The sequence below is a fragment of the Lytechinus variegatus genome, chromosome 3, assembly GCF_018143015.1.
Source record: "Lytechinus variegatus isolate NC3 chromosome 3, Lvar_3.0, whole genome shotgun sequence".
In the NCBI taxonomy this organism is placed as follows: domain Eukaryota; kingdom Metazoa; phylum Echinodermata; class Echinoidea; order Temnopleuroida; family Toxopneustidae; genus Lytechinus; species Lytechinus variegatus.
Window position 1 is genome coordinate 27,800,729 of NC_054742.1, and position 25,635 is coordinate 27,826,363.

At 33.1% G+C, this 25,635-nt stretch overlaps 1 protein-coding gene across 1 annotated transcript in view; it reads left to right on the forward strand.

The window, feature by feature from the left end:
* Window positions 1-25,635, forward strand: part of LOC121410679 — a 34,561-nt gene that overhangs the window by 4,100 nt on the left and 4,826 nt on the right. Inside the window, 10 exon segments of the mRNA XM_041602920.1 lie at window positions 1,998-2,216; window positions 2,553-2,742; window positions 3,231-3,484; window positions 8,682-9,104; window positions 9,505-9,701; window positions 11,219-11,438; window positions 14,914-15,336; window positions 15,764-15,960; window positions 17,339-17,558; window positions 24,777-25,220. Coding sequence (XP_041458854.1) covers window positions 1,998-2,216; window positions 2,553-2,742; window positions 3,231-3,484; window positions 8,682-9,104; window positions 9,505-9,701; window positions 11,219-11,438; window positions 14,914-15,336; window positions 15,764-15,960; window positions 17,339-17,558; window positions 24,777-25,220 — 2,787 coding nt within the window.

Below are 25,635 nucleotides of genomic sequence, written 5' to 3' on the forward strand. Positions count from 1 at the left end.
TTATTCATGTAACTGATTTTTAAAACATTTCCTCTTGTATTTCAGAATTAGTGAGCCTGCATGCTTACATTGTTGTATGTGGTAGTTATTGTTTGTTAACCCAATTGCAAGCATGTTTGCAACTATATCTGTTTTTTTTCTTTTATTTGCATGCAACATGTTGCATGGTATATGTGTTATTCCATCCATATATTCAATCTTTATTGTGGGTGTATTTGTCTTTTGTTAATTCAGGAAGGGATAGCATATTATCTGTAAATGACGAAGTCTAGAAAAGTGAATTTTCAGCTCTTATCCTGTAATTGTCCAATTCACAAGACTTGCAGGCCTATACAGATTCAGATAAAAAGGCAAAACATATAAAGATTTATAATGATGCAAAACCAGGATTGTTGAAGTGAATTATTTTTATTTTGGAATATATGAAAAAAAATAATGGGATCTATACATGTAGAATGTATCCATCTACATGTGTTGGTTTCAGTTAAATTATAAATTCATAAGGGAGGACTGACATCAGTAATGCATGCATTTTACATGTTTTTACATTTATCCATATAAAAGTATTTGTGAGGTTGTGGTGCATGATACGAAGAAACAAGAAAATGCATGTTTAACATATTTGCATGTTTGCATGCATTTCTGTAAACCCTTCCATCCCTATCACTACCAACACCAGTGTGACCTACTACTACTGGTACCTATTTAGATAATGGTCTTGCAGTAGTGGACTCAGTTTGCTGAAAGGGTTCGGTTTGTGACAGTCAAGCATGATTTAGCTGAGGCTGAGTGAGTATAGCATTCACAATTTCATCTCAGGTGAACACAGGAGTAAAAAAATCAAAGTATTTACGACAGGATTGGAAATTAATTCATTCTTTTTGTTTGATGTATTAATATCATTGCATTTATTCTATATTTTTATGAACTGCTTAGTGGCTTTGCATTTGTCATGTGTACTTTACATTTGATATGATTTATGAAATCAGTAACTCACTATATTCATACTGCATCTATAAAAAGAAATCAAATGAGATGGAGAAGCAATACTTGCATAGGTACATGCAGTTGTCATGATAGTTAACTCCTTCCTATTCATGATCATCCATGTCAAAATAATTCCCATGAATTGTCTAGATAATCATAAAAAGGTCTGCAGTGTCCTGTACTGTATGTGTTGAATTATTGATGTATGGTAGAAGGTAGTTGATACTTTTTCTTTTTATTTTGTCAAGAAACAAAATTGAATGGAATTTATGAACTATATAGATTTGAGATCTATGAAGACTACAGAGAAGAGGAGAGGTGAACAATCATGTCATGAAAGCAGGTTCTCTTATTTTAGAGTATGTGTATGTGATGAATTTTGTATGTTTACAAGAGACAGCATGGACACCAAGTTCAAATTTGAAAACTAATGAAAACAAACATAAGAAATGAAACAATGAAAAAGAGAGGGAATTATGTTTGTTTTGTCGAATTATATATTTTCAGTATTGTTTCACTCCATTTATTGCAGAAAAGGTAAAAAAAAACGTGGTTTTCAACCACCCCTTTTTCAGCCCTTCCAAGGTGCTGCAATTTTATTTCTTATCCATAGAAATATTTGTTTTGTGAAATAATCATATTTTTTGACAATTACCATGTTTAATATGGACATAAGTCTGACTTAATAGGAATACTCTATTTATTACCGTTATTTTGATACATGTTTTTTTATTTTTGCAGGATGGTAAGTTGGTTGCGGAATTGAGATAATCATTTCTTATTGTGGTTAGACTATCATTTTTTAAATACACAAAGCTAGTTTGGTCTGTGTATTATTCAATGAAAAGAAATATTGATTCAGTTTTCTCACTTCTATGATGTTAGTAAAATTATAGTAATGCTGCCAGTAACTTGATGTAGGGAGCCACTTATCAACAATGTAAGTCTACCTTGTATAATCTACATTTTTCCTAATTGATTTAATTGTATCATATAAAATTCTCTTTCAGAATCATCGTTTTCACTTAGCATCAGCTCGGGAGATCCCCTACTGCCATGTGTATATCGAGGAGAACCTTATCTCCATGGAGAGTCTTGGAGTGTTGATGAATGTACGACTTGTACTTGTGATAATGCTACCACGACCTGTGTGATCGAGAGTTGTCAACCTGCCTTCTGTATTCAACCTATAAAACCTGAGGGAGAATGTTGCTTCTTATGTCCTTTCAGTAAGTGTTCTTTCAATTTCTATAGCACATGGATTTGCCCTAATTTTCAGTTTTTATTCTTGATATTTCTGTAAAAATTGTGCGGGTAGTATATGTAGAAGTAGACATCATCATAGTCATAGTAGTAATAGAAGCAGCAGCAACAACAGCAGTAGCAGTAGTAGTCAGAAAGAGGGAAGATGAAAGAAGGGGAAGAAAAGAGAACAGCTAAAGGGGAGAAGAGAGACAAAGATGAAGGGGAGGAAGATATGAAGGAGGATTAAAAGAAGTAGGTAGTTATGAAATAATGTTTGTAAAGATTGATTGATCATTGATTTATTATATCACTTTCCCCAGATGTAAAGGTGAAGAAGGTATCTCCTGTGATAACCAGTACAGGCAGCATATCAGAAGGCAGAGAGAACCGTCTAAGGCTTCGAGTACCCATCAAGTTCCAGGAAGCTCAAGATACAACAGGTGTCCAAGGAGAAGGTCTTTGGAGACTCAGTGCATGGGCCTCACCCAATGCAGATGGCAGGGGACAAAGGTATGAAGTCACTCGTAAACATGTGGGGTGTCAGTATCTAAACATTTCAGGAATGGGTCAATGAAATTTTTAGAGACATCCAAGTAAAAGTGAGGAAAAGAGACTTTTTTGATATGTTGAAAATGGCAGATTACTATGATTTCTTCTGTCATATTTCCTTTCATTAAAAAAAAGAAATCCACCACAAAGAAAATAGAAATCACATCCTCTGTAATCAGTTATGCTTAATGTATCTATTTGTGTTCCAATAAGCCATGATGAAACTAGAAAACTTCAGACTTTGCAAAGTATGTTTGTATAAACATGTATATAAGAAAATGATCTGTTCTGGTTTTCAAGATCATGAATGAATATGAATTTTTTTCTCAGAAATGCAGATTATACTCTTTTTACTCATACGTTTTTATTTTCACAATAACAAATAGACTATCGCATTATTATCTTATTCTGTGGATCATTTTTTAAATATTATTTTTCTTTTCTTCAAGATTTGGTTATCAGAGTCAGACCCTTGATGAGGCCCAACAGGCACAGCACTATAAGAAGAAGGACTCATTCCAATTTGAGGATGTGGACTTCCGTCTCACTGACCCTTTTGCCCAGTGTACAGACATGATGTATATCTGTACTCGATTGGATCGCGGAGACAGCCCCAGAACAAAGGGAGGTCTGGACTACGAGTTCTCTGGCTTCCCTGATGACAATGCTCTTGTTGGCTGTACAACTGCTCCGGAATGCAAAGGTAAGGGGAATAGGCTATGAAGATATTTTTAAAAGAGAATGTATTAATGACTACAACAGAAATGACATTAATGCGTATTGTTTGCAATCAAAAGCATCTAGGATAATATTCTTTAATTACTTGAGGTGAAATGAAAAAAAAAATGTAGGTAAACGTGGCAGAACAGTTTGCAAATTGCATAATCAGCAGATGCATCAGTGGAAGAGATGACCTGAAGCATATAATTGATGCAGTTTAGCTGTACGTTCATTTTGATTATGTTTTGGAACGTAGGCTCAAGTGTGGTGAAGTCATTAGCAGTGCCCTAAGCTTTGAAGATGTGCGAGGGTTAACAAATTGTATTTGACAATTAAGGTTGATGGGTGCTGGACATTCCAAAAAGAAATTATGGAAGAGGGCCCCTCTGTTTATGTGTTGTATAAGTCAGCACTATGTACATGTACTGGATAGGAATTACACCATACTACCAATAGATAGTAATGCATTGGAAGAAGCATTCATTATTTCATTGAAAATTTGAAAGGCTGTTAGAAATCAAGAATTTTTACTAAAGGAATCCTTAGTAATAATCAGCAGTGTCATTTCTGTTAACAGTCATACTCTTTTTCATCGATGTGGACTTTCATGTTCATGAATATCATATAATTCATATTTTCTAATATCTTATTTGTTTAACACATTGTGTGTGTATTTGATTAAACAATAAAAGAAAATCAAAATCATTGTGAGTATATAATTTGTTGTGCTCTCAGGCCAACTTGTCACAATTTCATATGTTTTTTTGTTACTGTGCCATGTATACTTATTGGTTCATCCTTTATTATTGATGCATAATTCACAAAACTCAGTCACTGTTCATTTGTAAACTTTGTAAAGCGAGACTTGCCAGGCTTGACACTAGCATTATCCCTGATCCAAAATAAAAGTTTGAATCTTTGAAATCTTTGAACATTTTGATTTCTTACAGCTGTAAGTTACGCAGAATTGGAACATCTCATCATTTGAATTCTTGTGGGATATTGTCAATCATTCCATTCTTTGTAGTTTTCATTGCAAAGTGAACTTTAAGTATACTATTGATTCTAATGGAATTCACTCAGTTGAAATTGGAAAAAAAGTGGGATGCATCTCATCTATTAGAAGAACAAGTCGCCATCCATGAGTAAAGTCATGCCTAACTTACAAACAGCTTCGAATGAATTACCACCAAATAATTTAATCAAAATGCTAGTGTTGAGCTTTGGCTATCTAGAGTGGAGTTTATTTGTTACATTCTGTTGTTAAAAATCATAGTCACCTGTTGATCAAATGCTACATAAACATTTTGTCCTCATTAATCATTGTTTTTATGCAAAGAACATTCTAATCTCTACAGGAAAAAATATCTTATACATATACATATTATCTGTGAGTTGCTTTTCTGTTTTGTGTGACGTCCGAAAGCTTTGTGTTTATCGTGTGAAAATATGAATATTATCATACATCATGTTGTTGTCATCTGTGTCGAGTAATGTGATGTACATGCCATTTCTTTCATTACTTGTTCTTTTCATAGAAGAATCATACACTCGTATTTGTATCATACATGGTGTATTCACCTCGTTTACCAGTGCTTTGACCTGTCATTCGTAGCGCTGCGAATATCTTGGATGTTGCCATGTCTCGGATACTTTGACGATGGACTTCTGTTACACTGTTAACCCAAATGAGTGTGAAATATCAATTGAAGAAAACACGCTTACTAGGATTTAATAACTTAGTGATATACACGTAGAGTGCAGTTAAACAGTTTGCTTTGATAATGGAGTATTAAAACAAAATCAGATTGAAGAGATAATGAGAGTGAGCATTTAGAGTAATAGACGGATAGCTTCTGCTGGATAGCAAATAGTAAAATAAAAATATCCATTTGATGTTAGTGGAATAAAAGAAGTCTTTGTCAATAATTCTGACACTTAAGATTTAGATTTCCTGTAATTGACCTCCAAATCTTTATTCAAAATACATTATTTTCAATATTTGAGTGAAATTTTATTCATTGTTTTTGTACCATACAAAGGGATTTTCTTCAGGTAACTTCCAAATTCTTATGAGCCTTTTTTTTAGTAAGCAATAATGGAATCGATTGAAAGCAATTATATCATATCTAAAGCTTTTCCAACTAATGCGTTATGTTTGAAAGTGCAAGATAGGAGGAAAAAATAGATCAGATGTGTCTCTATCTACAAAACTAGTTTATCTTTGCAAAGTGGTTTTGTAACTCACATTGTGAGGTTGATTTACAACCGGTTAATTAGACCACTTTAGATTACTTTTAAGGCCACTAAAAGACCATTACATGTTAATCTGGTTTCCAGTAAACTCAACTGACTGAAAGAGTTCAGGCTATGTATAATCTGAAGCCCAGGATGGATACTTCATAAGACTTTATTTGAGAAAGAATTTGCAAAAACTAATGCTAATGTATCTTAATCACTTGTTAAATGCAGCTACAATTCCAAGGTACATTTGAATTCTAATTTACATTCTCTCATAACATAATCTGCTGTGATACGAAACTTGAGCACCAGATTATAAAATTTGGAGTTTTACATGACCGGCATTAACTCTGCATTGATAAGGACAGTTGCAGCAATAAAACAATGCTCTAATCGCTGAATATTGGACAAATGAGCACTCGCTTAACGCTGGACTTGTGGAGCTCTCCTGGAAAAGTCAAGCAAAGAGTAGGTGGGTTGACTTTGTTCCTGATTGCTTTGTCAAATATGCATTGTTTATTATTGAATTGAAATCTTTTATGCACTTTGACATAGAATCGCATCAAAAAGAATAGTATATAGAGCAATGTTGCTATATTTTGCTGCCTGTTAGTTTCCTGGCATGCCTGTATCTTGTTGATTTTTCTGTCAAAGAATTCCCTCAAAAGATGTAAAAAAAATACAGATTACATAGCTAATAATGGTGATTCACAAGAATTAGCAAAATGCATTATTGCTTCCTTTTGCACTATCCAAATGACTAATTTCTCTGTCTCTGCATATATATATATATATATATATATATATATATATATATATATGCTAATTGCTTGAGATTTTGAGAATGCATCATGTGTTTTCTGGCATGCTTGATTAAACACCTCTCACATGGGATGTCGGATGTCAAGATCGTTAGCTGAATCATACCTGAAATTATTACAAACTGAGGACAGAGCCATTGTGAGAGACAGTAAGGTAAATTACAAACCTATAAAAAAAATCAGCTACAGTATGCATAATACGTTTTGAAAAGAAAAAAAATCAAACTGGAACCAAGAAAGGTAGAGATTTCTTTCATGGTGAAAGCACTCTCCCCATGTCACATAATGCCATAAAATGCGATATTTCTCATTTCCAATATGAAAAAAAGTATGCTTAAAAGAGTTCAATTAGAATTTACCAGTAGCTTGATTCTAACTTTTCTCTATACTTTGCTTTTATCTGTTACTGCCTACTGCACTGCTGTATGGAAGAGCATGGTATTTTTGCAAAAACGTTGTTTCACATGCATCTTTTTATTCATCTTGTTGTTCATACATATCATTGTTGTGATAGCAATGTCATATTCTCTTTCATTCCATTTTAACACTCTGTTTTACACATGCATCATCATCATCATTTGCTTCATTTTTGCATGGGATAAAATCCACAGAATCTTGGGTAAGTATCAAGACTAAAATTTAAACAAGTCATTGTAAATTATTTCCAAAAGATTATGAATATGAGGTGAGGGGGGAAAATTGCAAAGAAACAGAGCTTATGGTAAAATGTGCAGACAGACAGTGTAATATATAGCATTTCATACTGATGTACATCTAATATTTCTAGTTTCCCTTTTTTGTCATTGAGGGTGCTTTAGTGTAGAAGTGCAAGAGCAAGTCTTAGGCAGATATTACAATTTTGACAAATTTTAATTAATGATGGAAAGAGAAATATAATTTCTTTTTAACAATGGATTGATTATGTTTGAGGGTTTAAGGTTTGAAAATAATGATACATTTATGGTGTTTTTGTTATATCTATTCCAGAAAACAAAATAACTTTTTGACAGTACTGATAATTGTCAACCAACTGTTCACATCACATTTTGCCCTCTTTGTGGTATTCAATCAAATTGATTTAGAATGCAAGAATCATCAGATGCCCAATTTGCTTTCTTCAATGTTTGGGAAATTTTCTTATCCAATCATTCTTACCACTTGTATTTCAGACTGATATATCAATTGGTTGGATGTTCTAAATAAAAGACATTATTCAACTTAAATAAAATAAAACATGTATATAAGCTTTTAGTTTAGTGACTTTAGTCCAGCAATTTACTGCCTCTGTTTTTTGTTTATTGATTCTTGTATTGGGAACTTAGACTTGTATTTATGTACAGTGGAAACTCAGTATAAAGGTCCCTGATAAAATAAACCTTTCTTTTAAAATGATTGTATTGTTCAAAATAAAAGTAATGCCCATGTATCATCATTGCAAACAGCAGAATTGAAAAGTTAAGACTATGATGATGACCTTGTTAAAGCACAAATATATCTAGATTTTTTTCTTAGTAAAAATTATATGATTACACTGTACTTAGGTGAGACTTTTATCTTCCTTTTTGGTCTCATCTTGCAAGTATGTGTGAATTATTGTCCCAAAATTATTTTTGTTTTCCAAAACATTAAATTGTAAAACATTCTAGCTTTGTATCCATGCTTTACATACTTTCCTTGATAAACTTTGATGAAATTAAGATGTGGCCTGCCATACATCACAGGAGTTTCCACTGTATGGTTAGTTGCTATTGGTAATGAGACCATTCGATTAGAATTAAACCTCAGTATTATTATATTATTATTTTTTATAGAGAATAAAGAATTTATAGTTCTGGGGTATCTCTTAGGCTACACTGTAAATTAGCATAGTTTGATGATATGAAGGTAAAGATAGATCTGTTTGTGCTAAAATATTATTGAAACTAAGCTAAACTATGTGAACATAGATTTATATTAGAGTAACTGGAAAGAAAAGTATTAGAATTCACATTACATCACTAATTAGTTGTTGCTATTCATCACTATATTAATCAAATATTCAGTTTGGAGTTTTGTAGATTTCCTTTAGTTTGTGATAAATAATCATATTCTAATGCATCCATTTAATCTTTCTCATAGATATACAAGCTAGAGGCTTGAGTTGGCGTTACTCTGCAAGAAGCATTGTAGCTGGAATGGAGAATGAGCTTTTCATCAACGCCACTGTCTTGTTTACCTCTACTTCTTCCGGCGTCTCTGGAAATAATCTTTGGAGACTTGGCCTGTATGGCAGCAAGAATGAGGATGGAAGTGGGGAGAAGTTCAACTACAATGAGCAGACACTGAACAATGTGGAAGTCTCTAAGACCTTGCCAGATGGTGGTCCTCTAGAATTCACAGAGGCCAGGGCCATGTTTGATGTGGCTGCTATTGGATGTGGTCCATTCACCTACTCTTGTATGGATTTCACAAGGAATGAGAATGCTGATCCATTATTTTCCTTCTCTGTGCTTCCTGAAGGCGATACCATCACTCTGTGTCAAGAAAGTAATTGTAGGGCAGGTATGTTATCCCTGTACATCATGCTAAGGAATTTCATTCTAAAAACCTTATGTATTATTTTTTTTTTCAATGGTAAATGAGTGGAAAGGTATTTAATATAAGTCCTATAAATTACTTCACCAGGCGAATAGTGCACAAATAGTTACCTCCCCAGTATATCCTCGTCTGAAATATCCTAGTTGAATGAAGGTTAAATAGTCTCCTGATCCAGCAATATTGTTTATGCAATGTCTCTTTATGACACTGTAACCATGATAAAAATACAATTAAGATGATATGAAATTAAATAACTTTAAAAAGGGATACAAACAAAACTAACTGTAAGTCTGAGGCGAATTGTGCACAAATAGTTGCAAACAGTTATGAATATTAAATGTATCTCTTCATGTAACATCCCCAGATCTAAGCATCTTCAGTGTTCGGGACACTGTCCTGAGTGGTACAGTCATTGATGGTCGTGGATCCAATCCATATTCAATGGATGTGGATATCAGTGGTGGTGGAGTTGGTGTAGCTGGCAGTGGCCTCTGGAAATTGAATGCTTTTGGAAGCTCCAATGCAGATGGTTCAGGAAGACGTTACAGTGAGAGTTCACAGGTAAGAGCCCATCAAATATTAACCTTATGATGATAAGGATTGAAATAAGTTTGGGTTATCTATTGAAATACCATAGCAATGGATGTGTACATTAGTAGTTTCAAAAAATATCATTATTGATAGTTGAGTGATTTATATAAATTTATGGTTATTCTCTATAATTTTTTTTCATGTTTGGTTACGCATGAGTGAGTAAAAACAATGTTTTAAAAAAGTCAATTGGTTGGGTGAATTTCAAAAAGAAAACCACATGCCCAAAAAGTTTGATTTTTGCAATTTATATATCAGTCAATAGAAATGGTCAAGAAATAACAAGGTTCTAATAACCCAATAATAGGTGAATTGTAATTTTTGTGATAATGATAAAATGATTAATGATAAAATCAAGACGTTTTACAGGCTAGCTCTCAGACTTACTGAACACTTTGTTTGGTTGACGATCAGCCATGCATTTTGTTAATTGTGCAATAGCAACCATAAAGATTCCGTGAAAATGCATATTTGTTTAACAATGAATTATGGAAATACAAGCATTATTTCAAAGAAACTGTTATTTCTAGATCATTTTCTCTGATTGCAACAGCAAAATGAAGAGCATATTTTGTTGTTTGACATGATTTTCTTGCTGATACTCAGATATTCCCCCCCAGTGAGTTTGTGGTATTGTTTTTACTCATGCATGTGTGAATGAGAAACCATCTAACTTAAACCAGGTGAAGTGGAATATTTAAGCTTCAGTTTGATGTGTTATTTCTCTGTTGTATTTGTGATTAGGTCATGATTCAGTCTTGTCTTGTCTGGGATGCACTGTATTTTTTTTCTCCTCAATGTGATCTATTGTCTATTGAAAATATTATGACATGTTATTGATATGCAGTTTCATATTTTCTCCCATATCCTTCTCTGTTACTCTTTGTTCTCCTTTTCCATCATATGTCCTTCATTTCCATCATTTGTTCATTTCATTGACATTTATGTTTGGTTTTCTCATTTATATTGTTTTTCATTTTACTCATACTTATTTGTTATCTCGCCTAATACTTGTCTAATTGCTATTACATATGCATTCATTTTGACCATCATCTCTTTTCTTTTCAATTTCATCCTATGCATTTCATTTCCATCATTTGTTCATAATATTTTTACATTTTCTTTTTTTTCCCTCGTGTATATGACATGTTATTTCACCAATAACTATTCATCTGTATGTTGAATTCTTGTTTTCTAATTGATTGATTTTCTGTTTTCATTCATTTTGTCTCTTTAAAAAATCACATGATATTCCATTCATGTTTGTATTTAATACCTTTCGTCATCAACCTTCTCTTCATTCTCAATTTCTTTGCATATTTTTACCCATGTAATGTTTTCTAATTTTCCCGAACCTCTAATTATTCATCATCAAAAATTGTCATGATTTGTCTTATATCATATTGCTATTCCATGCTTGTGTTGGTTCCTTTCCGTCCTACTCCCCTCTTCTCTATCCTTTCTACTCACAATTTCCTACTGTACAGGTGCTCACAAGGAGTCAGCAAGACCAGACTTTCCGCCACCCCGATGATTTGACTTTTGCCAATGTTGAATTTGATATTAGCATGCGTGATTTGACGTGCACTGAAGTACAGTATGTCTGTGTGGAATTTGCTAAGGGAGAAAACCCTAGCACTGTTTTCAATCTCATCCCTGTACCTGATGAAACTATAATGACAAGCTGTTCTCCAGCAGAATGCGAAGGTTTGAAAAATCTTGTTTACAGAATTATCACCCCTTTCAAACATTGATGGCATTTTCTTAACCAATTTTGTGCAATGCAAACACTACAGAGGCACTAATCAGTGGCGGATCTAGGGGGGGGGGAGATAAGGGGGTTTAAACTCCCCCTTAGGCTGTCAAATAAAAAAGAAATTAATGTGTATGATTACCAAAGGTGCTTAGAGTTTCCAGTTTTCAGGTCAGAATATCCAAATTTTTGCATTGATTGCTGATTTATACACCCATCTTTTTCATGATTGCAAACCGCGTTGTGAATGTCCATGTTCCACGTCTGAAAATAAATTTTTTTTGGCTCTCTCTTTGCGTTCACGTCAATTATTAAGATATATTCCTATCCTGTTCATGGTTACATTTGATTGTCCTGTTCTAGGATTAAATCAGCTTGCACTTCGTGCTTGCTTTAATTTTTCGATTAGGTAACCATCCTATTGATGATTGCAAGAAGTGGTTAACCTTTCCAGTTTTCAATTTCAAAAATTTTCATCTTATGCTTCACAATTGCATTATTTGACTGGTGAGATATTCTGAGTTTTGGAAAAAATGCTAGATCCGCCCCTGCTTATTTGTTTTGTTTTCCCTGTACTTGATAGTTGTGTATATTTTTCTGTATTGTGTGTAACCAAGGAAATTTCCTTAACTGGTACTAATGAGACATTCCATGATTTATGTTCAAGATTATTTAGGCAATCATTTATACATGAGAGCATTAAAAAGTTATTATTATGTCTAATTGATGTTATGATGAATGTTAAATGGGAAAGTACTGAATATGTGAAGTATTTATTTGTATCATTTAATTGTAAAAGATAATTTGTTTTGCTGATATAGCTATATAATTATACGGTTCTATATTTTTTTCTGGTGGCCAAGAAGTCCAAATTGACATCCATTTGTCACTTATCACCAACATTCATCCCATATTGTGTGAAATCTAAAATTTCAACTCATCATTCTTCATGTATTTATTATTGGCCTTTCATCCTTGTTGGTAATGTGAATATATTTATTCAGTGTTTCAAACCAATTCACTACTGTCATTCCATTGTGGTCATTTCATCCTTGTCTTCCATTCGAGTTGTGTGAGTTCATTCTAGGAATAAATAATTTTCTACAACTTTTATCACTGTTTAGAAGTTTATATTATTTTGGGGGGGTAAAAGCGTCTTCCTATTTCTTGCAGATGCTTTAATTTGGATAATGCAACAATAGTGAAAAATTTTCCTCTCAATAGTTTATTTTAAATTGTTGATGAAACCCATGAGTGTGTATCATTTGTTTGTGTTTTGTATTTGTGAGTACATCAGTGGTATTGTTCTGTCATGATTTGTCTTCTATTGTATCATGAACATTCTGTCACCAGCGTCTCATCTACATCCCATCGAAATTCGCTCATCTCATCGTACATTCTTCACGAGGATTTAAACTGAGTAAGAGAAACTTTTCATGGTGGACATTGATAAAAAACATTGAAATTCCATGAACAGTATTTTGAAGCGCAAAGACATCCAAGATGAAGGCATGAATTATGTAGTTGTCGCAGAGATATCCAAGATAAAAGTATAAGCGAAATGTATAATAGTCGCGTAGTGAAATCAACCAGACAATTAGAAAGCTGTGGCGTTCTTCAAACCTGATTGAGGAGGTAGGTTTTGGTTATAATAATTCTGCCTGAGAGCTTGAAATGAATGATGCAACCCTCATGACAGCCTTTGCACTATACCTATTATGCTAATATTGGATGCTTTGCAAGTTTAATTTAATTATTAAGTGTTTTTTTCAGAATGTTTTGTTAAGGATCAAAATACCCTCTCTACGTGTAAGCAACTTTTCTTGCTACTGGAAGCTTTGATAATTTTGTTAATGCAAGCATGAAAAAAAGTTTCAAATTTTCTTGTATGATTTAGAAAATTGTATTTTATACAACTAACAGGCATAAGAATGCTATTCTCTTAATCTTTTAATATACTTCTGCTATTTTCCTTAAGTTATATTCTCTAGCTACATCTTTTCTGCTGCTTTGAAATATGCCCAATAATACCTTCTTTCATAACAGCAATATTCTTTGTTGAATATATTTCTTTGTAGCAGAATCTTAGACCAGTATGTGCTAAACGTTTCTCTATTAAAACTCTTGAGAAATTTGAGACTATATTGCGGCATCAAATTACAAATTTCTTCATATTATGATCTCATAGAAAACTTATTAAGAAAAGTTTATTGAGAATCATTGTGTCAATGACTCAATGATCACACCACATTGTGATATCTGTTGTAAATATTTGTGTCTTACACTATTTGAATTATATTTCTTGGTGATAAGAACTTAATTTAATTCAATCATTATTTTTTCATTATTTTGGTTCAGCTTTTGCTATTCAAAGATCCATAATAGACAGTAAATCATAGTTACATTGATAAATCACTTTAACAGGAAAGGGGCAAAATTCCATGAAAATTCCTCACTTCTCATTTTCATTTTTCACCCATATTTCCCCTTCATTCTAGTAATTTTCTAGAGTCTTGCTGGCAGTTTGATTTGTAAAATTATGGTTTGATTTTTGTGGAGTAAACTCAAATTTATTATTGAAAAGGTGAATCAGCACTTGATAACCCTGGTTAATAACAAATTTTAGATTGTAGATAACATTGGAGTTTCACTACTGCATTTCATTTTTTGCAACAATCCTATGCCAGATTCTAGAGAATTATGCTGATAATTCTCCATGCATGTGTCCAGATGCTTACCCTTCAAATGCACTTATTGCTTTTTAAGAACATGATATGTTGAGTATGTACATATGTCTTATCCTTTTGTGTGTTACTGCTATGGTGACAGAACCTTGAAAATCTCAGAAAGCTGCATGTTCATGGATGTCAAGAAACATGGTTGATAATAATGTTAACATTTAACTTTATCCATTTGAGTAGTATCTTTGGGTAGTGGCTTCATTATCTAAAAAAAGAGAGCTGATATTGTCTTAACGAATTATTTGATAGGAAGTCATCAAACAAGAAAGATGTTTCCCCCCATAATTTGAAAAAAATGTCTTTTTTATGAATTTTATCCAGAGCACTGATATCAATTTTCTTGTTCAAATTTTCAAACGTAGTTGTTATTTTGTGTTTTTTTTTACATTGGCATGAATTAGTCTTTAGGTACTTTATTTTCTGTATTGAGATCTAGTCTAGTGTAAATCAAGGAATATTTTATTGATAAAGATTTAAGTTTTATAGTATACTTTTTTTTAGTCCTAAAAAGCCCTTAGGTAATAGATGTATATTTATATGTTTTTAGTTGTGAAATATCCTGTACATCGGATGTGGGAGGGGAAGTTAATTCAATATCTGATGGAAATTATGGTAGAATAGCATAAGGAGTTTAAGATAGTTGTCACTGTTTTTTCGGAAGCTGATATCCAAAACTGTCATTCAACAGGTGTGTTTGCCAGAGGTTTGACTTGGCGCTACTCGGCATCAAGCATCATTGCTGGTATTGAGAATCCGCTTGATATCACTGCCTCCGTGATCTTCACTTCAACTTCTCCAGCTATGTCTGGCTCAAATCTTTGGAGACTTGGACTCTATGGAAGCAAAAATGTTGATGGCAGTGGCGAGAGGTTCAACTACAACACCCAAACCCTTAACAATTTGGAAGTCTCTAAGAGCTTGGCAGCTGGTGGTCCTTTAGAGTTTGTGGATGCTTCAGCCATGTTTGATGTAGCTGCCATTGGATGTGGTCCTTTCATCTATGCTTGCATGGAATTTACTAAGAATGAGAATCCAAATCCTGATTTCTACTTTGGGGTGATTCCAGAGGGTGATGTTATCACTGTTTGCGAGAAGAGTCCATGCAGAGCAAGTAAATAATTTGACACTATTTAGCATGCCAATGACAAATTATAATGTATAGATCTCTGCTTTGAACGTTATTATGTTACAGTTTTCCCTTGAATTCTTTAATGAACTTATTACAAAAAGGAAAAACAAAAACAAAATTGTAAATGTCAAGATTAATATAAATGAAAATTCAAGTAAAAAAACAAAAATCTCCATGTTGATGTTAATGTAAATGTAATGACTTCAATTTTTAACAAATTAGCATGTGCTATATGGGGTTAAATAAAAATTGTCCTAATTTGGAGTGGACAATAGCCATTTAGGAAATTCAGGAAAGTTCTTATTGAAAACAAATATACGACTTTGTTCCTCTTCTTTTATGGTTAGCAGATGTGAATGGAATATAACAACCATCATTAGCTAATCCTCTCTCTCTCTTTATGCATTAGATTTGGAGATTACAAATGTTGGCAATCGTGTTTTGACCGGGGGTATCCTTAATGACCGTTACTCCAACCCCATCTCCATGGAAGTTGCTATCCGTGGTCAAGGTGTGGGTGTGGCTGGAGAAGGATTGTGGGAAATGAGTGCATTTGGGAGCTCCAATATGAATGGTCTAGGACAACGCTACAGTGAGAGGAATCAGGTGGGTTGAATGAAAAAGTCTTCATATTTATTCTTATAATTGATGATGAAAAATAAATCAAAGATTCCATGATGAAAGGATATCACAAAGAGTAAAGTTGGACTTTGTTTGTCAGACTGTGCCCATCAGATGCATCATTTATGGTATTTGTTGTGAGTCTGATTCCTTTGATGTGTCTCCATGGTGTGACTATAAGTCCAAACTTACTATTTGTGAATCCCTCTGGGAGCTTTGTCATCATCAAACCCAAGTTTCATTGCATATTGATCTGAATATGCTACAAACTGGAACTAGGTGTTACACTCTCTTTATTTTATAGTCATTGATTTGTTTCGAGTGTTGTGTGCCAAAGTTTTAAGAAACCTGTTTGCTTTACAGTTTTGGCACAAACAGATTTCTTTGTCTATTTGAGATGAATGTATTGCAATGGATTATATTCTGTGTATTAACACTTATATTTTGTCAGTAGAATTGTGTATATTTTATTCCTCTTTCTTCAAAGATGATGCTTGAAATATTTGATATCAAATGTCCATCGATAAAATGTTTTACCTATACCCAACTTGTATACATGGTTCTGTTATATGTATTTTCTTTTTTATGCATCATGTCTTTCTCTTTTCTTCTTGACCAATATTTGTTAACCCTTATTGAGATTTATATTAATAATCTTACATATTTATTTATTTATATTCATGATATTTATATGACTGCAATATCTTTTCCTCTTTATAAACACAATGACTTATGACATTTTTCTGTTTCTTCTTTTCTCTTTCAATGCTTCCTATCTTTTCCATATCTTTTCTTCATCATTCTGTTTCATTGTTTGTTTATTCATTATATACTTTACATATGTTTTGTCATAAACCTTTTTTTTGTTTTTTCATTTCATCATTCACATTTGTCATGGCCATTATGAATGTTTTGTTAATGTTTTCATTTCATCACTTGATCTCCATGTTGTTTTCTCCATTTATCAACATTCCACTCCCTCGTCGTTTTGATTTTTTTTATTCTGGTTATGTTTCCATTAAATCTTTCATTTTTGTCATATTGCTCATTTTTCATGTCTTTGTTTCCTATCGGTTCCATTTATGTTTTATCACCATGGCAACACATCCATCCGTCTATCCATTCATTTATCCACCCTTCCTTCCATCCATCTCCTTCAATACACCAATTCAACCTTCCATCCACCCATCTATTATTCCATTCATTTATATTCCCATCCACCTACCCATTTTCAATAAAAATATTTCTATCCACTCGTCCATCCACCTTTCCATCCATCTTTCCATTCCTTATCATACATCCTGTGTTTTGCTATTCTTCTTCGTTCTGTCTTTCCTCCTCCCTTTCTGCTTTACAACTGCAGGTGCTCACTAAAGAACAGCAAGACAAGACGATGCGTGTCACTGAAGACATGCTTTATGCCAGTGTAGATTTTGACCTTAACATGAGTGGATTGACATGCAACCAGGTCCAATATATTTGTGTGGAATTTAGAAAAGGGGGATTCCCCACTACCAATTTCAACCTTATCCCTGTTCCTGACCCCAGTATCCTAGTCAGTTGTTCCCCTGCTGATTGTGAAGGTTTGTTTTCATAGAATTCACTGGGAACTTCTTCTTTAGAGGTGAAATTAACGGAGATCAGGGAAATGTTTGGGATTTAATCAAAGGAAATCTTTTTTCTTGTTATATTGCTCCCAGGCAGAAACTTCAATGATTAATTTGGATCTGATCACTGAAAATTGAAATCTATTCAGAAACTCCTCATGATAATAATTTTGGTAACAATAATGATTGGAATTACAGAGTGCACACACCTGTCTGAAGAGACGCCTGTGGCACTCATTTCACTAATGAGTAGTGAATCACATTCTTGCTTAAAAATTATACAGGAGAGCAAGTATTATATTAGCTATTTTTTCCTGACATATATTTTTTACACTTGGTTGAACTGAAGTATTTCAGTAACCTTTTGAATTTGCTTTTGAATATCACTGACAAAAGCTTAATGAACAATTTAGATGTTATATATATTTTATAACATAATTATTTGATTGGTTTAATTCCGGATGGTCAAGTTATTATATGTTAATGTTTTAATTTTTCTTTTCTTTTAGAATTTTGTTTTCTATAATGCTATTTTGATAATTTGTTTATGCTCTGTAAATATTTGTTGTTATGATTTGATTTTAGTATTTGTTATTTTTTCTGTTCAATTTTCTTTTCTTTTCCATGTTTACTCATTCCTCAATTGATATTCAATGCATTCTTTATCATGATACATGTTAATGTTTTATGTCTATAAATTGTATCTAATTCACCATTTATGAAACTCTATTGCCATTGTTGGGTATATTTTGCTGGTGGCCAAGTTTTTATTATGGGTGTTTTCACCTTCTTTTCATGTGTTTTTTCTCACTTGTTACTAATTTCCATTTTATATCATGTTTGTCAGTTTGATGAAACTCTATTGACTTCTCATATTAATTGTTCATGTGTCATTATTTCTTGTTCGCTATGTTGATATGATGTTTCTTTTCTACATTTCTCTTCAGCCATTTCATGATACATTTGATCATTGTTGTGTGTGTTGAGTACTTTCATTGTATAATTACAACTGTTTTCAGATATTGTTTATTTTTTGAAGGCTTGCGCACTCAGCATGTTTCCAGAAATGCGTTGCAAAGAAGCGATCGGTTTCGATTTTAATTAAGGTAAGTTTACCAATTATCTATAACATTTTTCAGAGTTTGAAAATTGATATTTAGGATTTCCTATTCAAGAAATATATTTCTGGCATTTCCTAAATTTCTTGAATATGTTATGATGCTAAGGAAAGATTTGTGTTTTAAATATACATATAGTGTTGCCCTAGTGTTGAGCAATTCAAGAGATAGCATTGTCTTGTAAGTCAGTCTTTCTTTGGTGTTACCATAGATATGATAGCAATATTAGCACGTGCAATTTTGGTACAACTTTTGGGAGGTGGGTGGGGAGATAAAGAATTGCATGGAATGACATTCTATTCATTTATCAATGAAACATAAATTCATTTTGAAAAAAAGGAAATATATAATCCTCACTTAGTATTGATTACCGAATGTATGTTAATTTGATTCGAATTATCTCCCCTATGATGAATTATTTTTTATTTTTTCAATTTGAAATTTTGTGAAGTTTTTAAAATAGAAATGAAAACACAGAAAAACAGAGGTTATCTTCAACATTGATTTTCAAAGTACATGCTAATGTACTGTGTCAGAGGTGCAAGTAAGGTTTTAAAGGAAAGCTGAGGAATTGCCCAATTATATTCAAATTTAAATCTGTGGATATTGACCTTCAAAATTCTGTTTTTTTTTTGTTGATGCATGTATAGTTTATATCTGAGAATTCCTGATCAAATCAATTGATCAAAGGTCAGAGTGTATGGGGAATTAGAAATGCTTGTTTTTGACAAATTCATATCTTTGTCATTGATTAAATCCTTAATCAAATTATGGCTGTGCATATCTAGAGGGAAATTGAAAAGCTAGATATGGGGTTGTCGATTCAGGTCAGAGGTCAAAGAAATCATGGGAATTAAGTATGAGGCAGATGAAAGAAAAGAAGAAATGATTCAATTAAAATGTTAGTATGGTTACTGGATATTACATGTGTTGTCAAGGCAATACCAATACCATTAATGCATGCATTGTACAGGGAGTGATCACTTGACCATAAAATACTCTTATTCGGACAAAAAAAATGAAAAATGAAATTTCCAGCTTTAGAATGATACCCATTATTTCAAAACTACATGTACAATGCCTATTTTTACAGTGTTCTCCCTGGCCCATATTCTGAACTTGGGTTTAAAGTAAACCCTGGTTTGTAGTTGTTGTTTAACTATGAAGAACCAATTTGGGCACAAATCCCTATCAGTACACATTTTCTTTAACTCATATGACACCCAAATTGTTCATAATTGTCTGGGAATGATAACTGAAGTATTTTTCCTCCATATGAAAGCTAAAGAAAACAAAATAGTAAACATTAGATATATAGAATATGAACAATTTTTTGAATTTTTGGCTCAACATAATTTTAGCACAGAGTTAGACTGACTTCAGAATACCGGCCTTTGTCTCTAAATTTCCTCCTATCATTGGCATTATGTAGTAGGCCTAATCACTCCAGCTTTAAGTTCCCTTCCCACTTGTTGAAGCCCCATCAACTTGGTTAGATCCCTATCCTTTGAATAATCCCTTTTGAGGCTGTTGTGACTAGAAGCATGTTTATAGTAACAGGATGTTGCTTTTAAGAAAATTTGGTTTCAAGTTTGCAGTCTATTCAATTGCTGTGTTTCAAGAGATATTGAATGTAGGTGTTAATAGGTGGATTAGAACTCTCAAGAACTTTTGTATGAACAAATAATGCAATTCTTCTGAAGTAAATAAGGACTTGCTGTCTTTTTTTCTAAATTCAATCAAAGTAAGACAAGTTTTTATTTTAAGTATGCGACAGTCAATAAATCTAAAGAACACCACAATAGACTGAATGAAAGCTATTCAGAATAACCTTTAGATGCTTGTGACAAATTTGTAACCTTAAACACCATGAAAGTGTATATTGTCTTTTGGGGTGTGATTGCAATTACTAGAATTTAACCATTCTGTTTAATTTAAAACTATGGTAGATTTCTGTCTTAAGATTAACTTTAGTATGGAAAGGGCATAGTTACAATTTCAACTTTGGCAAGTTTTTGATATGTTTAATTAAACTGATGCAAATTATGTAGTTATTAAAAGATTTAAAAAGTAAATTAGCTTATGCTAGTTAATACGACCTGTAGAATTATTTGGGAAGGTCAATTTCATCTTTATAAGACCTGTAGAATTACTTAATTTGGAAGGTCAATCTATACAGTAAAGATTCAACAATTCTTAACAAGTGGCCCCTTAATATCATTATGAAAAAAATGCTTTGATTTCACTTTTCAGAATACCTTCCCACAAATTTGTAATTCAGTGGGGATTTGTTTTCAGATATTTGATCATATTTTGTTACTATTTTTATCATCCTGTGGATATTACAGTGTGCTACTTTTAGTGTTACTTTAAAACTACAACCCATTTATACCACCTTTTGGGTATAAGAATAAGCTGTACATGTATTTTGAAATATGAAATAGTTAACCGATCTAGACAAATTATACTTTATTATTATCTGATTTTGTTCTTATTTCTTAGTCTCATTTGATACAAATTATTTCTCAAGATTATTTGAGTTGCTGACAATATTTTTTTGGTCAGAGTCAGGATATATTTTGGACAAGATCAGAAGAAATAGTTTGCATTGCATTTGACTATGTTATTATGGATGTTACCATTTGATGAACATTAAAGCACTCTACAAAGGAAATTTAGTAAAGTCTATTTAAGGAGGCAACACAAATTATCTATATTATACATGCCACAAAACCACTGTAGAAGTCACAATATTTTCACTTAAGTCTCAAAGCATTTTATTATTGTTTCAGTCCACTAGTATGACCCTTACAAGGGGATATAAGAGCATGCAATTTAGGAAGTGAATTACCCCCTCCAACAAAAAAAGAAGATAGATAAGGAAAAACACTTCTAATTGAGACAAGGATTGCCACATTATCATCCTCGTGAAGGTCTCGTCTCCTTTGTATCTTCAATTTATGATATATCCATTTTTTCCTTTAGATTTGTCATTAAAATGATATCTGTAAAAACATGATAATAAGAAACCATGAAATTAGTGATAAACATGTAAGAACTGCAGCTAGGCTAATCTTACGGACTATTCATCAGATGTACTATTGGATAAATACAAGGGTTATTTTAGGGTTCTTGCACAATAAGAATTGTATTTATGCTGCTTCTATTTTGGTATTACTTGGGTATTGTTATGTTTTGTACTTACAGTGTTCACTTTTTGTTTCAGATCCTATGGAGAGTATGCTTAGCACCAAGGACATCGACTACCAAACAACCATCAGAATAGGTCAACTTTCCCTGTAAAGAACTTTGTAACCCTTTTTCTTTATGAAAAAAGTATGTGAAAGCTGTGGAAGAGCTGGAGGAAACCTTCAACCATCAAAGTAACCTACCATTGACAATTCATGGGGAAATCAGGGATTCAAGTATTTCACCTGGCTTACTTTCCTGATGGTCTGTTCCTGTTCCAAGTGCCATGATTTATTACCATTTCAACGTTGGGTCAATGAGAAAGCAGCTTATTATATGGAAGTGCCTGGGGTGTTATGTAAGAGACTCTGGCATGTCTTGGAGGTCGAAATATGAGAGTGATAGGTTGTAGACTTACCAGAAGTAACTGCATGTTTCTACTTTGAAACATGTCTTTACAAAGGATATATTTTGTTTTGTTATAGCAATCAACAGACCTGCTAAGAGTCTACTAAGAACTGGGATTGTTGGAAACTGCGTCAACCCGAAGTAAATGCGATCATTTGTTTGGTCAAATTTGTGGTGTCCGAACGCATTAGTCCGATGGGCTCTCATGACGGATGGATTATATTATGCAAGTCAATTGGCCTTTTGCAAATTTCATATTGATTCAATTTCCCCATGATTTGTCAATGTAGGGCCGCTTGAATATGGTTGTTAATGATCCTGTAGAGCATATCGTAAAATGATTACTTACCTCACTGTGGGGACACTGCATGCTATCCCAATTAGGAAATTCTTCAGCTTACAGACGTAATCAAAGCCAGATGGTTCATGTACACACCCTGTTTGTAAAATATCTTATAAAAGGGATGAAGTTTGATTCAAGAGAGGAATGGGAGGGAAAGGGTGAAGTGGGGGATTACCATAGTCAGACAATTACATAGAAATAGGGGGTGGTTATATGAAGGGTAGGGTTGTGATGTAAATAAATTAATAATAAAATTCATATAATTGATAAAATCTATTTTGTAAAGAGTGTAGTGTAGAATATATTTACACTAGGAGGATAGAAAGTATTTGATAATTGATGAAGTTATGAAAGGTCATAATGCTTTGATAAGTTAGAGAACTGTTTACTCGTTAATTCAGAATTGAAAAGACTAATTATTAAGTTCATTTGGGAAGAGGCTTGTCGAAATGCTCAGGTGGTAGGGAAATGACCTCGTGATCCAGCAATGTTTGGTTGAAATCAAGTCCATGCAGTCTAATAGTCAAGGAAAAAACCCTTACAAGAATCCAGGTTTCATTAATAGTCTGATGGAATGTCCAGACAGACATCTTGGAGAAGAGCTGTTGACATCTTAATAGATAACAAAGTGTATAGGTACTGGTAAGAAGTAATCTTCAAAAAAGCTGTGAGCACTGGAAATGGTAGCCCAGCCCAGTGAGGGTTATATAGAAGCACCCTCAGCACTTATTAAGATGGATATGTGCCCAATACAAATACGCCATATAATTATTTTGTTGTTATTATATATTAATTACTATATGTTATTAGGATTCAAATGTGAGGGTCACTGTATTGGGATTTAATTACCTCTCTCATCCTCTTAAAATCATTTGACCCAAAATCTAAGCTGGGTCTGTGCCTGTCTTAAGAATAATTTCAATAGATTAAAATCATACTCAAAATGTGATCAGCCACCCCAAAACCAGAACAATTAGTTGCTCAAAATGAGTGTTGACATTTTTATTGAGCTTGATAAAGTCCTTCCTACGTTTTAAAATAATATATTACTCATCAAAATTGATCAAAATTAACCCTAACAAATACTTGGAATTGAATGCTGAGGAAATGCAAAGAAAGCTTAAAAAGATTAGGAGAAACCAAGGTTTGAAGTGTGGGGTTCACTCAAACATGTGATATGCACACTGCAATCTTGATTAAGCATAGCATTCCGAAAAAAAATGATATTAAAGATTCTTTTCTCTTGTATTTTATTCAATTTTTCAACTTCAAATTCTTACAGTATGATGAAGAAGAATTATCTTTTCAGATAAGGCAATTTTTTATTATTTAGTGTTTGAAGACCATATTACTGTTTTGGCTATTTACAGAGAACCTTCCCCGGAGACCTATTGTTGGTTTTGGGGTGACTGGTCACAACTGCGATTGATCTGAAATTAGTGTAGTTAAGAGATTGAACTTTTGACTCAAAGTTTGAGTTTGATTTTAATTCATTGCTATTCTTAAGACTTGGCCTTGAATTGATGATCTTTCAACATGAGTTAGTATGTAAGTCAGTTAATCAAATAAATGAATATTTGTTGACAAATATTGAGGTGCAAAGTTTGATCATTATTTATGTAATATGTGTTATGTATTGTTTCTGTTCATGCTCTCCCTTTTATTTGTTTCTTTATGTGTTTCATATCTCCTTTTCTCCTTTTCATCATTGTGAGAGAGAATGTGAAGTATATGTTTATTGTGAGAAGTGTAATACCAGTTCAACTGATTGCAACTCTTTACTCAATCACTTAAACACATGTCCAAAAATACAACACTACAATGTAAACACTGATCATTTTTAAAAAACAACTGTAGAACATAGGATGTGCATAGATACACCAATCATATTATTTGTTGAAAATAAATATTTATGAAAATGCAAAGTATCTATTTTCTTAGGACTTGAAAGCTTGTTAAGTCAGTTATTCTGAATGTAAACAAGTCGTAAGAAAATGAATTATGGAGCATTCTCTGTCATATGTGTTAGCACCTTTCCAGTGATACAACAATATGTTTGGACAAACCTCTAAAGACTCTAAAACTGTTTTTGATTCTGAAAGTAATAATTTGGCCATCTTTTTTCAACCCCTACAGGAGTATTTGCTGAGGAACTTCAGTGGACAGTGGAACCAGTTGAACCCGTTTTCCCAGATGAAGCGAGCTCTGTCAGCATTGACAGTACTGTACTCTTCCGCGATGGCAACCGGGAGCTAGTCGGCAGTGGCCTGTGGCGCCAGGGTCTCTTTGGTAGCAGGAACAGGGATGGTAGTGGGGAGCGATTCGACTACCAGAGCCAGACTCTTGATAGACCCCAACAAGGTACCACCCTCATAGCAGATAGCCCTCTTGAAATCCAGGACGCTATCACCGACTTCCAGATGGGAACAATTGGATGCAATGACTTTAACTACCTCTGTCTAGAATTCACTGGAGGAGATAACCCAAACCCCGATTTCTTCTTCCGAGTGGTGGGTGCCGTTGACAATAGTGCCAGAGCCAACACACTTGTCACCTGTAAAGAGCAAGAATGTCTCTCAAGTAAGTTTAAGAAAATATAAGAGCACTTCGTCTTCATCTTGGAATTGTCTTTGCTTAAAGAGGAGGTCTTCTTTCATAATGTTTCTAGGAATTTATATGCAGGCTTCATTCATAACTTCTTTTTTTTTAATCATGAATACGATTTCCTCATTTTGCAAAGTGAGGAATAATAGAAATAAAAAGAGATAAGTAGAAAATGAAAAAATTTAGCATGCTATTAAACTGTATTCTGTCAGCCTGTATTATCTGATTCACATACATTTAGGTAAATTTATTGTGGCTCTTTTCCATAATATAGTGAGTTTACATAGATATGTCAAATAATTTATGAACTTTTATTTCATTGTAGTACAATTATTGTTAATTCTTTGCAATTTATATTACTTATAACACACATGTGTTCAGTGTTATCATA